Genomic DNA, 15,722 nt, shown 5'->3' with positions numbered 1-15,722 from the left:
GACACCAAATGAGAAAACTTGGAGGTAGAATTTAGCAAGTTTCTCCCTGAAACTTATGAAGCAAAGTAAGTTTCCTGCTGTATTCTGGGTGATGAGGGAGGCCAGGAACGCTGGATACCAGCCTGCAACATTACTCCAGAGCAAGTACATGTACTTGCTTTAACCTTGTCAGATGTCATACAGATCACCATAGCCAGGCTGTCTCCTGTTCAAATATTTGTTAATATGAAGACATACTAGGGTCAACCTCTGTGTTAGTACGACATACAAGAGTGTCCTGAGCAAAGAGTTTGCTTTAAATTTCATAAGGATACCAGAGTGGAATATTCGCGGAGGAAAAACACGGGGTTTTGAGCAGCATTACGTTGGAGGGAGGTGTAATGGGTAGGAGGTAGGAGAAAAATTTCAAACAGCTTCAGGAAGAACCTTGAGTTTTCCCTGAAGCTAGTTTATTCTTTTCTCTGAGGATGAGGGTCCCCAGGACAGTTCTAGAGGTGATATATATATATATATATATATATATATATATATATATATATATATATATATATATATATATATATATATATTGAGCGAGCGAGAGCGTGTGTAGATGATACAAAAGATAACGGGTTACTGGATTGCTTAAAAGCACATGTCGCAATGGAGGTAAGATAGTCTTAGCCGAGAGATCAGTGAATTAGAACAGAAACTTAGGATGTCATACCAAACAGAAGAAGTACAAAGGGAATAAAGGGCCATACGAGGTATTGAAAGAAACCCAAAATATTTCTATTCTTATGCAAAATCCAAGGTAAGAACTACCTGCAAAATTGAACCATTTTTGAGAGGAGACTCGTATACCGACGATGAACAGGAAATGAGTGAAATTCTAAAAGAACATTACGGTGTTCAGCAACCCACTAAATAACAGCGAGGTGGAGAAAGCAAAACATTTTTCACGCCAACAGAAAGCCGCGCAGACCAACTGACGTTAATATTAGTCCCATAGATATCGAAAAAGAAATGGATAACCTGCCCACTCACTCAGCATCAGGATCAGATTCATGGAATACCTTATTTATAAAAAAAAGTGTGACCCTTGTAGGTTCAGCGCTTCTTCTTTTTTATTATAATATAAAAAAGTGTGAAGTACCACTAGCACGAGCCCTAAGTATCCTTTGGAGAAATAGGTGATCTAGGTGAAATACCGGAGACTTTAAAGAGGAAGTAGAGCACTAACTAAAAATTACAGACCAGTAGCCCTAACTTCCCACATGAAAATCTTCGAAAGAGTAACGAGACGGCAAAGTACAAATTTCATGGAACAGCACAACCGGCATCACCCAAACCATCAGGACGATCATGCCTGTCACAGCTGCTGAACCACTATGACAGAATTACGGAAGCGTTGGAAGGCAACCAAAATGCAGATTTGATATTCACAGATTTTGCAAAGGCGTTTAACAGATGCGATCATGGAGTGATAGCACACAAAATCAGGGTTAAAAACATTACGGGGAAGGTAGGCAGATTGATTTTCGGGTTCCTAATACACAGAACACAAAAAAGTTGTAGTAAACAAAGCAAAATCTGGCATAAGCGAGGTAAAAAGCTCACTCCCCAAGGCACTGTCCTGGCACCTCTGCTATTTCTCATCCTCACAGCAGACATAATTAAACACGCCCGTCACAGTTTTGTGTCATCATTTGCACATGACACTAAAATAAGCATTAAAGTTACTACAGTAGAAGACACTGAAAAATTACAGGAAGATATGACGAGTGTTTTCTAGTGGACAGTGGAGAACAACATAACGTTCAGTGGTGATAAGCTCCAGCTGCTTAGGTACGGAAAGAATAAAGAACTCGAAAGGAACACTGTATACAAAACTCAGATCACGAAATAGAGCGATAGGAACAGGTGAAAGACTTGAGAATAATTATGTCAGCTGACGTTTCAAAGAGCATGATAAGACAGATTACGACAGCCAGGAGGATGACGGGGGGGGGGGGGGGGTTGAGAACCTTCAGACCCAGAGAAATAACGCCAGTGGTGACGTTTGTCAATTCGCGAGTGCTTCCTCGTTTGGAATATTGCTCAGTGTTGACGGCTCACATAGAGCCAGTAAAGCACTTAAATTACCGGGAATGCCTTAGTCTTAAACATGTATTCACTAGAGCGGAGGAGAGAGATACATGATAGTGTGTACCTGGAAAGGACTCGAGACCCTGGTCCCAAATCTGCACACTGCCATAACATACTGGAACCAATGATAAGGGAGGTAGTGAAAAATAAAGACAGTGAAAAGTAGGAGTTCGGTGGGCACAATAAGGGGACACTGTATCAATATTCGTGGCCCCAGATTATTCAGCATTTTATTAGATGATATCAGAGAAACTGCTGGAACAATTATAGAAGTCTTCAAGAGACAACTGGCCGGGAAGAAATGTGGGGCAACTGACCACAAGCAGCAACAATCTGGTTGACCAGGCAAGCACCAGACGAACCTGGCCCATGGCTGGGCTCTTGACTACTAGTAAGACTCCAGAAACTCATCAAAAGTATATCAAAGGGGTATTGGGAGAGGGGCAGTGGTGGAGGGATGATGGTGACTGTGGGTGGATACTGGTAAAGGGTGGAGGTAGCTGGATGCTAGTGGAAGGGTAGTGGTGGATGCTAGTGGAAGGGTAGTGGTGGATGTGGGTGGATGCTAGTGGAAGGGTAGTGGTGGATGTGGGTGGATGCTAGTGGAAGGGTAATGGTGGATGTGGGTGGAGGCTAGTGGAAGGGTAATGGTGGATGTGGGTGGAGGCTAGTGGAAGGGTAATGGTGGATGTGGGTGGAGGCTGGTGGAAGGGGAATGGTGGATGTGGGTGGAGGCTGGTGGAAGGGTAGTGGTGGATGTGGGTGGGGGCTGATGGAAGGGTAGTGGTGGATGTGGGTGGATGCTAGTGGAAGGGTAGCGGTGGATGTGGGTGGATGCTAGTGGAAGGGTAATGGTGGATGTGGGTGGAGGCTAGTGGAAGGGTAATGGTGGATGTGGGTGGAGGCTGGTGGAAGGGTAATGGTGGATGTGGGTGGAGGCTGGTGGAAGGGTAGTGGTGGATGTGGGTGGAGGCTGAGGGAAGGGTAGTGGTGGATGTGGGTGGAGGATGGTGGAAGGGTAGTGGTGGATGTGGGTGGAGGATGGTGGAAGAGTAATGGTGGATGTGGGTGGATGCTAGTGGAAGGGTAGTGGTGGATGTGCGTGGATGCTAGTGGTGGATGTGGGTGGAGGCTAGTGGAAGGGTAATGGTGGATGTGGGTGGAGGCTGGTGGAAGGGTAGTGGTGGATGTGGGTGGAGGCTGGTGGATGTGGGTGGAGGCTGGTGGAAGGGTAATGGTGGATGTGGGTGGATGCTAGTGGAAGGGTAGTGGTGGATGTGGGTGGATGCTAGTGGAAGGGTAGTGGTGGATGTGGGTGGAGGCTGATGGAAGGGTAGTGGTGGATGTGGGTGGATGCTAGTGGAAGGGTAGTGGTGGATGTGCGTGGATGCTAGTGGAAGGGTAGTGGTGGATGTGGGTGGAGGCTAGTGGAAGGGTAATGGTGGATGTGGGTGGAGGCTGGTGGAAGGGTAGTGGTGGATGTGGGTGGAGGCTGGTGAAAGGGTAATGGTGGATGTTTGTGAATGCTAGTGGAAGGGTGGTGGTGGATGTGGGTGGATGCTAGTGGAACGGTAGTGGTGGATGTGGGTGGAGGCTAGTGGAAGGGTAATGGTGGATGTGGGTGGAGGCTGGTGGAAGGGTAGTGGTGGATGTGAGTGGAGGCTGGTGGAAGGGTAGTGGTGGATGTGGGTGGATGCTAGTGGAAGGGTAGTGGTGGATGTGGGTGGATGCTAGTGGAAGGGTAGTGGTGGATGTGGGTGGAGGGTGGTGAAAGGGTAGTGGTTGGTGTGGGTGGATGCTGGTGGAAGGGTAGTGGTGGATGTGGGTGGAGGCTGGTGGAAGGGTAGTGGTGGGTGTGGGTGGAGGCTAGTGGAAGGATGGTGGTGGATGTGGGTGGAGGCTGGTGGAAGGGTAGTGGTGGATGTGGGTGGAGGCTGGTGGAAGGGTAGTGGTTGGTGTGGGTGGATGCTGGTGGAAGGGTAGTGGTGGATGTGAGTGGAGGCTGGTGGAAGGGTAGTGGAGGATGTGGGTGGATGCTAGTGGAAGGGTAGTGGTGGATGTGGGTGGATGCTAGTGGAAGGGTAGTGGATGTGGGTGGGTTGATGGAAGGATAGTGGTGGATGTGGGTGGGGGTGGAAGGGTAATGGTGGATATAGGTGGAGGCTGGTGGAAGGGTAGTGGTGGATGTGGGTTGATGCTAGTGGAAGGGTAGTGGTGGATGTGGGTGGATGCTAGTGGAAGGGTAGTGGTGGATGTGGGTAGAGGCTGGTGGAAGGGTAGTGGTGGGTGTGGGTAGAGGCTGGTGGAAGGGTAGTGGTGGATGTGGGTGGAGGCAGGTGGAAGGGTAGTGGTGGGTGTGGGTAGAGGCTAGTGGAAGGGTAGTGGTGGATGTGGGTGGAGGCAGGTGGAAGGGTAGTGGTGGATGTGGGTTGATGCTAGTGGAAGGGAAGTGGTGGATGTGGGTGGATGCTAGTGGAAGGGTAGTGGTGGATGTGGGTAGAGGCTGGTGGAAGGGTAGTGGTGGGTGTGGGTGGAGGCTGGTGGAAGGGTAGTGGTGGATGTGGGTGGAGGCAGGTGGAAGGGTAGTGGTGGGTGTGGGTAGAGGCTAGTGGAAGGGTAGTGGTGGATGTGGGTGGAGGCAGGTGGAAGGGTAGTGGTGGGTGTGGGTAGAGGCTAGTGGAAGGGTACTGGTGGATGTGGGTGGAGGCTTGTGGAAGGGTAGTGGATGTGGGTGGGTTGATGGAAGGATAGTGGTGGATGTGGGTGGGGGTGGAAGGGTAATGGTGGATATAGGTGGAGGCTGGTGGAAGGGTAGTGGTGGATGCTGGTGGAAGAGTACTGATGGATGCTGGTGGAAGGATAGTGGTGGATGTGGGTGGAGGCTGGTGGAAGGGTAGTGGTGGGTGTGGGTGGAGGCTAGTGGAAGGGTGGTGGTGGATGTGGGTGGAGGCTGGTGGAAGGGTAGTGGTGGATGTGGGTGGAGGCTGGTGGAAGGGTAGTGGTGGATGCTGGTGGAAGAGTACTGATGGATGCTGGTGGAAGGATAGTGGTGGATGTGGGTGGAGGCTGGTGGAAGGGTAGTGGTGGGTGTGGGTGGATCCTGCTGGAAGGGTAGTGATGGATGTGGGTGAAGGCTGCTGAAAGGGTAGTGGTGGATGTGGGTGGAGGCTGGTGGAAGGGTAGTGGTGGATGTGGGTGGATGCTGGTGGAAGGGTAGTGGCGGATGTGGGTGGAAGCGTAATGGTGGATGTGGGCGGAAGCTGGTGGACGGGTAGTGGTGGATGTGGGTGGAGGCTGGTGGAAGGGTAGTGGTGGATGTGGGTGGATGCTGGTGGAAGGGTAGTGGCGGATGTGGGTGGAAGCATAATGGTGGATGTGGGTGGATGCTGGTGGAAGGGTAGTGGTGGATGTGGGTGTAGGCTGGTGGAAGGATAGTGGTGGATGTGGGTGGAGGCTGGTGGAAGGGTAGTGGTGGATGTGGGTGGAGGCTGGTGGAAGGGTAGTGGTGGATGTGGGTGGAGGCTGGTGGAAGGGTAGTGGTGGATGTGGGTGGAGGCTTGTGGAAGGGTAGTGGTGGGTGTGGGTGGATGCTGGTGGAATGATAGTGGTGGATGTGGGTGGAGGCTGGTGAAAGGCTAGTGGTGGGTGTGGGTGGGTGCTGGTAGAAGGGTAGTGGTGGATGTGGGTGGAGGCTGGTGGAAGGGTAGTGGTGGGTGTGGGTGGATGCTGGTGGAATGATAGTGGTGGATGTGGGTGGAGGCTGGTGAAAGGCTAGTGGTGGGTGTGGGTGGGTGCTGGTGGAAGGGTAGTGGTGGATGTGGGTGGAGGCTGGTGGAAGGGTAGTGGTGGATGTGGGTGGAGGCTTGTGGAAGGGTAGTGGATGTGGGTGGAGGTTGATGGAAGGATAGTGGTGGATGTGGGTGGGAGTGGAAGGGTAATGGTGGATATAGGGGGAGGCTGGTGGAAGGGTAGTGGTGGATGTGAGTGGAGGCTGGTGGAAGGGTAGTGGTGGATGTGAGTGGAGGCTGGTGGAAGGGTAGTGGTGGGTGTGGGTGGATCCTGGTGGAAGGGTAATGGTGGATGTGGGTGAAGGCTGGTGGAAGGGTAGTGGTGGATGTGGGTGGAGGCTGGTGGAAGGGTAGTGGTGGATGTGGGTGGAGGCTGGTGGAAAGTTAGGGGTGGATGTTGGTGGAGGCTGGTGCAAGGGTAGTGGTGGATGTGGGTGGAGGCTGGTGGAAGGGTAGTGGTGGATGTGGATGGATGCTGGTGGAAGGGTAGTGATGGATGTGGGTGTAAGGGTAGTGGTGGATGTGGGTGGAGGCTGGTGGAAGGGTAGTGGCGGATGTGGGTGGAAGGGTAATGGTGGATGTGGGTGGAAGCTGGTGGACGGGTAGTGTTGGATGTGGGTGGAGGCTGGTGGAAGGGTAGTGGTAAATGTGGGTGGATGCTGGTGGAAGGGTAGTTGTAGATGTGGATGGAGGCTTTTGGAAAGGTAGTGGTGGATGTGGGTGGAAGGGTAGTGGTGGATGTGAGTGGAAGGGTAGTGGTGGATGTGGGTGGAAGGGTAGTGGTGGATGTGGGTGGAAGGGTAGTGGTGGATGTGGGTGGAAGGGTAGTGGTGGATGTGGGTGGAAGGGTAGTGGTGGATATGGGTGGAAGGGTAGTGGAGTATGTGGGTCGGAGGGTAGTGGTGGATGTGGGTGGAAGGGTAGTGGTGGATGTGGGTGGAAGGGTAGTGGTGGATGTGGGTGGAAGGGTAGTGGAGTATGTGGGTCGGAGGGTAGTGGTGGATGTGGGTGGAAGGGTAGTGGTGGATGTGGGTGGAAGGGTAATGGTGGATGTGGGTGGAGGCTGGGGGAAGGGTAGTGGTGGATGTGGGTGGAGGCTGGGGGAAGGGTAGTGGTGGATGTGGGTGGAGGCTGGTGGAAGGGCAGTGGTGGATGTGGGTGGATACTAGTGGAAGGGTAGTGGTGGATGTGGGTGGAGGCTGGTGGAAGGGTAGTGGTGGGTATGGGTGGAGGCTAGTGGAAGCGTAGTGGTGGATGTGGGTGGAGGCTGGTGGAAGGGTTGTGGTGGATGTGGGTGGAGGCTGGTGGAAGGGTTGTGGTGGATGTGGGTGAAGGCTGGTGGAAGGGTAGTGGTGGATGTGGGTGGAAGGGTAATGTTGGATGTGGGTGGGGGCTGGTGGAAGGGTAATGGTGCGTTTGGGTGGATACTAGTGGAAGGGTAGGGGTGGAGGCTGGTGGAAGGGTAGTGGTGGATGCTGGTGGAAGGGTAGTGGTGGATGTTGGTGGAAGGGTAGTGGTGGATGTGGGTGGAGGCTGGTGGAAGGGTAGTTGTGGGTGCTGGTTGAAGGGTAGTGGTGGATGTTGGTGGAAGGGTAGTGGTGGATGTGGGTGGAGGCTGGTGGAAGGGTAGTCGTGGGTGTGGGTGGATGCTGGTGGAAGGGTAGTGGTTGATGTGGGTGGAGGCTGGTGGAAGGGTAGTGGTGGGTGTTGGTGGAGGCTAGTGGAAGGGTAGTGGTGTTTGTGGGTGGCGGCTGGTGAAAGGGTAGTGGTGGATGTGGGTGGAGGCTTGTGGAAGGGTAGTGGTGAATGTGGGTGGAGGCAGGTGGAAGGGTAGTGGTGGGTGTGGGTGGATCGTGGTGGAAGGGTAGTGGTGGATGTGGGTGAAGGTTCGTGGAAGGGTAGTTTGTGGTGTATGTGGGTGGAGGCTGGTGGTAGGGTAGTGGTGGGTGTGGGTGGAGGCTAGTGGAATAGTGGTGGATGTGTGTGGAGGCTGGTGGAAGGGTAGTAGTGGATGTGGGTGTAGGCTGATGGAGTGGTAGCAGTGGATGTGGGTGGGGGTGGAAGGGTAATGATGGATGTGGGTGGAGGCTGGTGGAAGGGTAATGGTGGATGTGGGTGGAGGCTGGTGGAAGGATAGTGGTGGATGTGGGTGGAGGCTGGTGGAAGGGTAGTTTGATGTGGGTGGAGGCTGGTGGAAGTGTATTGGTGGATGTGGGTGGAGGCTGGTGGAAGGGTAGTGGTGGATGTGGGTGGAGGCTGGTGGAAGGGTAGTGGTCGATGTGGGTGGATGCTGGTGGAAGGGTTGTGGTTTATGTGGGTGGAGGTTGGTGGAAGGGTAGTGGTGGATGTGGGTGGAAGGCTAGTGGTTGTGGTGGAGAGGTGGGTGGGAGGTTAGGGGTTGTGGTGGAGGGGTGGGTGGGAGGTTAGTGGTTGTGGTGGAGGGGTTACCTGGATTACCTGGAGGTTATTCCGGGGATCAACGCCCCCGCGGCCCGGTCCACGACCAGGCCTCCCGATGGATCAGCGCCTGATCAACTAGGCTGTTACTGCTGGCCGCACGCAGTCCAACGTACGAGCCACAGCCCGGCTGATCCGGCACTGACTTTAGGTATCTGTCCAGCTCTCTCTTGAAGGCAGCCAGGGGTTTATTGGCAATTCCCCTAATGCTTGATGGGAGGCTGTTGAACAGTTTTGGGCCCCGGACACTTATGGTGTTTTCCCTTAGTGTACCAATGGCGCCCCTACTTTTTATTGGGGGCATTTTGCATCGCCTGCCCGGTCTTTTACTTTCGTAGGGAGTGATTTTTGTGTGCAGATTTGGGACCATTCCTTCCAAGATTTTCCAAGTGTAGATTATGATATATATCTCCCTCCTGCGTTCCAACGAGTACAAGTCAAGTGCTTCCAAGCGTTCCCAGTAGTTAAGGTGCTTGACAGAACTTATACGTGCAGTAAAGGATCTCTGTACACTCTCTAGATCTGCGATTTCACCTGCTTTGAATGGAGATGTTAATGTAGCAGTATTCCAGCCTAGAGAGAACAAGTGATTTGAAAAGGATCATCATGGGCTTGGCATCTCTCGTTTTGAAAGTTCTTATTATCCATCCTATCATTTTCTTTGCACGTGCGATCGTGGCACTGTTGTGATCCTTGAAAGTGAGATCCTCAGACATTACTACTCCCAGGCCCCTTACATTATTTTTCTACTCTTTTGTATGGCCGGAATCCTCAGCAGATGACAGCCTCATGCAGATCCTAGTATCATCCGCAAAGGATGATACGGTGCTGTGGTGTACATCTCTGTTTGTCTGATATGAGGATAAGGAATAAGATGGGGGCGAGTACTGTGCCTTGTGGAACAGAGCTCTTCACTATGGCAGCCTCCGATTTAACTCTGTTGACCACTACTCTTTGTGTTCGATTTGTTAGGAAGTTGAAGATCCATCTCCCCAATTTCCCAGTTATTCCTTTAGAACGTATTTTATGGGCTATTACGCCATGATCGCATTTGTCAAATGCTTTTGTAAAGTCTGTGTATATTACATCTGCATTCTGATTTTCTTCCAGTGCATCCAAGGCCATGTCATAGTGATCCAATAGTTGTGAGAGGCAGGAGCGACCTGCCCTGAACCCATGTTGCCCTGGATTGTGCAGATTTTGGGAATCCAGGTGATTTGCAATCCTGCTTCTTAGCACTCTTTCAAAGATTTTTATGATGTGGGACGTCAGAGCTATTGGTCTATAGTTCTTAGCTAATGCTTTGCTGCCACCTTTATGGAGTGGGGCTATATCCGTTGTTTTAAGTGACTGTGGAATTTCACCCATGTCCAGGCTCCTCCTCCATAGTGTACTTAGGGCACGCGAGAGGGGTTTCTTGCAGTTCTTAATGAAAACAGAGTTCCGCGAGTCTGGGCCCGGGGCTGAGTGCATAGGCATGTTGTCAATGGCTTTTTCGAAATCTATCGGAGTTAGGGTAATGTCGGAAATATGGCATACATTTATGGAGTTTTGAGGCTCATTCATGAAGAAATCATTTGGGTCGTCGATCCTCAGACCGATTAGTGGTTCACTAAACATAGAGTCGTACTGGGATTTCAATATTTCACTCATTTCCTTGTTGTCATCTGTGTAAGTCCCATCCTGTCTGAGTAAGGGCCCGATACTAGATGTGGTATTTGCCTTGTTTTTGGCATATGAAAAGAAATATTTTGAATTTCTTTCAATTTCACTAATAGCTTTAAGCTCCTCCTGCCTCTCCTGGTTCCTGTAAGAGTCATTTAGCTTTAATTCGATAGTTTCCACTTCCCTGGTCAGCGCCTCCTTTCGTGTATCAGATATTCTAGCACTCCTGAGGAGCTCAGTGACTCTTCGTCGTCTTCTGTAGAGGGAGCGTCTTTTTCTCTCCAGTTTACTCCTGCTCTTCTTCTTTCTTAGGGGAATATGCCTAGAACATGCTTCGGCTACCAGGAAGTTGATCCTTTCAAGGCACTGGTTTGGATCCATGTCATTTAAGACATCTTCCCAACATGTTTTGTTTAGGACATGGTTTACCTGGTCCCAGTTGATGTTCTTGTTGTTGAAATTGTATTTTGTGAAGACACCTTCACAGGTACATGCATTCTGTTGTTCAGGACCCCTATGCATGTACGTCTGGACTTCGATTAGATTGTGATCGGAATTAGTTGTTTTTGATATTCTTATGTCTCTTATCAGGTCCTCATTATTTGTGAAGATAAGGTCAAGTGTGTTTTCTAGTCTTGTTGGCTCCACCATCTGCTGGCTTAAGGTGTGTTTTTCGCAGAGACTTAGTAGCTCGTGTGTGTGACCTTTCATCTGCGCTACCTCCGGGGATTGTTTAAGCTATAACATTATTTGCTACATTCTTCCATTTTGTATGCCTTAGGTTGAAATCACCAAGCAGTAAAATGTTTGGGGATGGAGCTGGAAGGTTTTCCAAACAGTAATCGATTTTCAGTAGCTGTTCCTTGAACTGTTGTGAGGTTGCATCTGGTGGCTTGTATACAACCACAATGACTAGGTTTTGGTTCTCGATCTTTATTGATAGAACTTCAACTACCTCATTTGTGGTGTTCAGCAACTCCGTGGGTGGGTGGGAGGTTAGTGGTTGTGGTGGAGGGGTTGGTGGGAGACTAGTTGTTGTGGTTGAGGGGTGGGTGGGAGGCTAGTTGTTGTGGTTGAGGAGTGAGTGAGAGGCTAGTGGTTGTCGTTGAGGGGTGGGTGGGTGGCTTGTCGTTGTGGTTTAGGGTTGGGTTGGAGGCTAGTGGTTTTGGGGTGGGTGGGAGGCTAGTGATTGTGGTTGAGGGGTAGGTGGGAAGTTAGTGGTTGTGGTGGAGGGGTAGGTGGATGGGTATTGGATGTGGTGGAGGGGTGGGTGGATGGCTAGTGGTTGTGGTGGAGAGGTGGGTGGGAGGTTAGTGGTTGTGGTGGAGGGGTGGGTGGGAGTTTAGTGGTTTTGTGGAGGGGTGGTGGGAGGTCAGTGGTTGTGGAGGGGTGGGTGGGAGGTTAGTGGTTGTGGTTGAGGGGTGGGTGGAGGGCTAGTGGTTGTAATTTAGGGGTGGGTGAGAGGCTAATGGTTGTGGTTGAGAGGTGAGTGAGAGGCTAGTGGTTGTGGTTGAGGGGAGGGTGGGAGACTAGTGGTTGTGGTTGAGGGGTTGGTGGGAGACTAGTGGTTGAGGGGTGGGTGGGGGCTAGTGGTTGTGATTTAGGGGTTCGTGAGAGGCTAGTGGTTGTGGTTGAGGGGTGGGTGGGAGACTTGTGGTTGTGGTTAAGGGGTGGGTGGGAGGCTAGTGGTTTTGGGGTGGGTGGGAGGCTAGTGATTGTGGTTGAGGGGTGGATGGGAGGCTAGTGGTTGTGGTGTAGGTGGGAGGCTAGTGGTTGTGGTTGAGGGGTGGGTGGGAGTCTAGTGGTTGTGGTTGAGGGGTGGGTGGGAGTCTAGTGGTTGTGGTTGAGGAGGGAGGTATGTGGTGAGTCACTGGCTCAACAGTCTCAGTGTGAGGATATCTGTGGTGTGTGGTGGACGTGTTGGTTATAGTGGTGGCGGCAGTGTTCACTCCAGCAGCAGCAGCAGCAGCTGCTGCTCAATGGTCATTCATTACATTATTATCTTCCTCACTACCTCTGAGAATGGTGCGTTTAAGCTGTCCTCTTGTAAGTTTTGCATTATCTGTCCTTGAAGTGATTGTATCGTGCTTCTTCTTTCCCGTCTCCTCTCCCTTCCTATTATTTTTCTGATTTTCATTTTTTCTCATTTCCTTTTATCTTCGCCATATCTCAGAGCACTAAGGCTGCCTTAACTAGTGAGGTGGTCTGGCGTGACCCGCCTACGGGTCAGTGCCACGGACCAGTGTCAAATGATATTCCCTAACGTGTCTAATTACAACTTCTGTCATTTCTCCTCTCTACCTGTTTCTCCTTGCAATCATCTCTTTTTTCCTTTTTTCTCCTACCGCCTCCAATCCGGGTTAACCTTAACGGGGTGGTCTAGTTTAAACTGTGTGTTCCTAGGATTAGTGGGGTGGGGGACTTTTCTGGGAGGGGCTCTTCTCGCCCCCATAGGCTACTTTACTATTTAAGAACCTAGCCTCTCTTCCGGTATAAATAGTACACACACCCATGATGAAAATTAGACACATGTGCAATATCTGGGTATCTTTATTGTAGAAGTTTCGCTAACCAGCGGAGCCTGGCCCATGGCCGGGCTCCGAGAGTAGTCAAACTCTCGAAGTTCTTCTTCAAAGGTATAAATTAAAGAGCATAATTGGAAAACATTAGGACTGATTACCCCATCTTTTGTGTATAGTTCTAATGTCTTCCTATCATATCCTTGAATTTGTATTGATAAAGCCACTGGTTGACGAAACATCAACAATAGATACCTAGATGTTGCACGTGGCTTATTTTCATCAGGTCGGTATTGTATACCATTCATGTACAACACAGTAGACACACATCCCTCTTCGTCTAAATTTTCTGACAGTTTTGGCCAGTGACATTGAAGTAATGATTATGCATTGTGGAATGTGAAAAATTGGCCTCCTTTGACGGGTTGTGAGAGTTTTCCTACTCAGGCAGCCCAGCCCTGGGCAGGGTCTGGGATTATTGGTTTTGTAATATGACAGTGAAGTTGGCATGATAATATTAAATTGGTAATGGTGTGTGTGTGTGAGAGAGAGTGGTTAGTGATGAAGTAGAAATGCACTCAGGTAGTCCTGAGCTATGCAACTTGCTTCATGTGGCTTCATAATTGTTGAAGCCACGTCAACAAGGCAGTGTTTGTTGCACTCTGGCAACCTGACGCTCCCACCCCTTGCCCTACTAGGGGGCCATGTTTATAACATTATATTGCAATACCTTGTGTAGCTTTGACAGTGTCTTAGTAGTGGTAATAGAAACCCTAATGTAACTCTCAACACAATGGTGAAGTGAACATGAGGCAGTGTAACAGTGTAATGGTGAAGTGAACATGTGTCTGTGTAATAGTGAAGTGAACATGACACTGTGTAATAGTAATAGGAACATGACATCTCCCACAAAAAACATAACTGCAGTAATTATACCATGGGTTATGGCAGAGTAATCTAGTGTGTGTAAAATATTATTTCTTACATTGTATAATTCAACACTTAAGAGCGTGCCGCTATGAAGCACAGGTCAATTGTATCTTAAGCATTCCTTAATAAGGATTCCCACCCTCGGGAAGCGCTGCAGGAAATTCCTGAGGAGAGGCCAGACCTTGCTTGGGAAAGGTAAGGCAGCTGGAGTAGGCGTAGTTGGTAATGTTTGTGTTAAATAATAATGATAAGACAACAGTACCTCTGATATACCTTTGAAGAGTTTCAAAAGTTTCTCTACTCTCTGAGCCCGGCCATGGGCTAAGCTCGTCTGGTGCTTGCCTGGTCAACCAGGCTGTTGTTCCTGGAGGTCCGCTGCCCCACATATCCATCACAGCCTGGTTCATCTGGCACCTGGTGAAGATACTTGTCCAGTTTCCTCTTGAAAGTTTCTACACTTGTCCCAGCGGTGTCTCTGATATCCTCTGTTAAGGTGTTGAATATTCTGGGACTCCGGATGTTGATACAGTGTTCCCTTATTGTCCCCACCGCATTCCTGCTCCTCACTGGGTTTATTTTACATCTCCTCCCATATCTTTCACTCCAGTATGATGTTCTGGCAGTGTGCAGATTTGGGACCAGGCCCTCGAGTACTTTCCAGGTATATATTATCATGTACCTCTCCCTGCTCCGCTCCAGTGAGTACATGTTCAAGACTTGCAGGCGTTCCCAGTAGTTTAGGTGCTTTACAGGCTCAGTGTGAGCCGTAAACGGTTTCTGTATTTGTTCCAGCTCCGATATTTCTCCTTCTTTGAACGGGGCCGTCAGCACTGAGCAGTATTCTGAGGGAGTACTAGTGATTTGAAGAGTGTCACCATCGGCATTATTTCCCTTGTTTTGAAAGTTCTCAGTACCCACCCTGTCATCTTCCTGGCTGTCGTGATCTTTGTCTTGTTATGGTCTTAAAAAGAAAGGTCAGCTGACATAATTATTCCCAGGTCTTTTACGTGTTTCTTACGTTCTATTTGGTGACCCTCTTGAGTTTTGTATATATTGTTCCTTTTGAGTTCTTCAGTCTTTCTATACCTAAGCAGCCGGAACTGATCACCATTGAACGTCATGTTGATAAATTAGACACATGTGCAACTCTTGGGTATCTTTATTGAGGAAACGTTTCGCCACACAGTGGCTTCATCAGTCCATACAAAGGAGAATCTTGAAGAACAGGAGGAGAATGAGGTAATCAGTCCCTCAACCTGTTCTTCCTGTTCAAGATTCTCCTTTGTATGGACTGATGAAGCCACTGTGTGGCGAAACGTTTCCTCAATAAAGATACCCAAGAGTTGCACATGTGTCTAATTTATCAACATGTCGGTTCTCTGAACCATTCATCTACATTGAACGTCATGTTGTTCTCCACTGCCCACTGGAAAACCCTGCTTATGTCTTTCTGTAATTTTTCAGTGTCCTCTACCGTAGTGACTTTCGTGCTTATTTTAGTGTCATCTGTAAATGATGATACGAAAGTGTGCCGGGTGTTTTTATCTATATCTGCTATGAGGATGAGAAACAGCAGACGTGCCAGGACAGTGCCTTGGGGCACTGAGTATGCTGCTATCATTATACAAAATTGACAAGTAGATGAATTAGACAGCAACACTCTTGATATCTTTATTGCTGGAACGTTTCACCTGCGCAACAGAATATTTCCAACAAATTACTGGAGACATTGGAGGAAGTGAAGAGATAATTTTAGGTTGATCCATCCCTTAACCTTAATGAGTGTTAAGTTTTTTAGCTTTTAGTGAAGGTATTCAGTCCCTTGGTTAAGGCACTCCACTATTCCTTTTAAGGCTAAGCTAAAGACCTGATCATCACCTTACCATTACTTCACTTCTACTGTATCCAGTATTAAATCCACCTCTGGATTCCACTGAGGAAGATTGCTGCACAGGCAAAACGTTTCGACAATAATGTTGCCAATGTGGAAAGACAGTTATGAACAGTTTAGGATATTTATATTCTTTAATAAATGTCCTGAACTATATATAAGTATCTTTTCCCAGAATCTTGTCTGTATCGCTGTACCATTTATTCTCATTCTCTCTCTCTCTCTCTCTCTCTCTCTCTCTCTCTCTCTCTCTCTCTCTCTCTCTCTCTCTCTCTCTCTCTCTCTCACACACACACACACACACACACACACACACACACACACACACACACACACACACACACA

General features: G+C 49.4%; 1 protein-coding gene across 3 annotated transcripts in view; it reads left to right on the top strand.

The window, feature by feature from the left end:
- The window catches only part of Arf6 (ADP-ribosylation factor 6), a 273,142-nt gene that overhangs the window by 168,810 nt on the left and 88,610 nt on the right, over positions 1-15,722 (top strand). The window contains exon 1 of one of the 3 annotated variants that reach the window (XM_053778322.2): positions 11,912-12,062. The exons of 1 other annotated variant lie outside the window; for it this stretch is intronic. In XM_053778322.2, coding sequence (XP_053634297.1) covers positions 12,017-12,062 — 46 coding nt within the window. In that variant the 5' untranslated portion in view covers positions 11,912-12,016. Of the gene's footprint in view, positions 1-11,911; positions 12,084-15,722 lie in introns of those variants that run through there. One more of the 3 variants, XM_053778321.2, reaches the window with a different exon arrangement.

This window comes from Cherax quadricarinatus, chromosome 22 (genome assembly GCF_038502225.1).
Source record: "Cherax quadricarinatus isolate ZL_2023a chromosome 22, ASM3850222v1, whole genome shotgun sequence".
Classification (NCBI taxonomy): Eukaryota; Metazoa; Arthropoda; class Malacostraca; order Decapoda; family Parastacidae; genus Cherax; species Cherax quadricarinatus.
The sequence above is the reverse complement of the archived record's forward strand: the minus strand, read 5'-3'. Positions and strand labels throughout refer to the sequence as shown.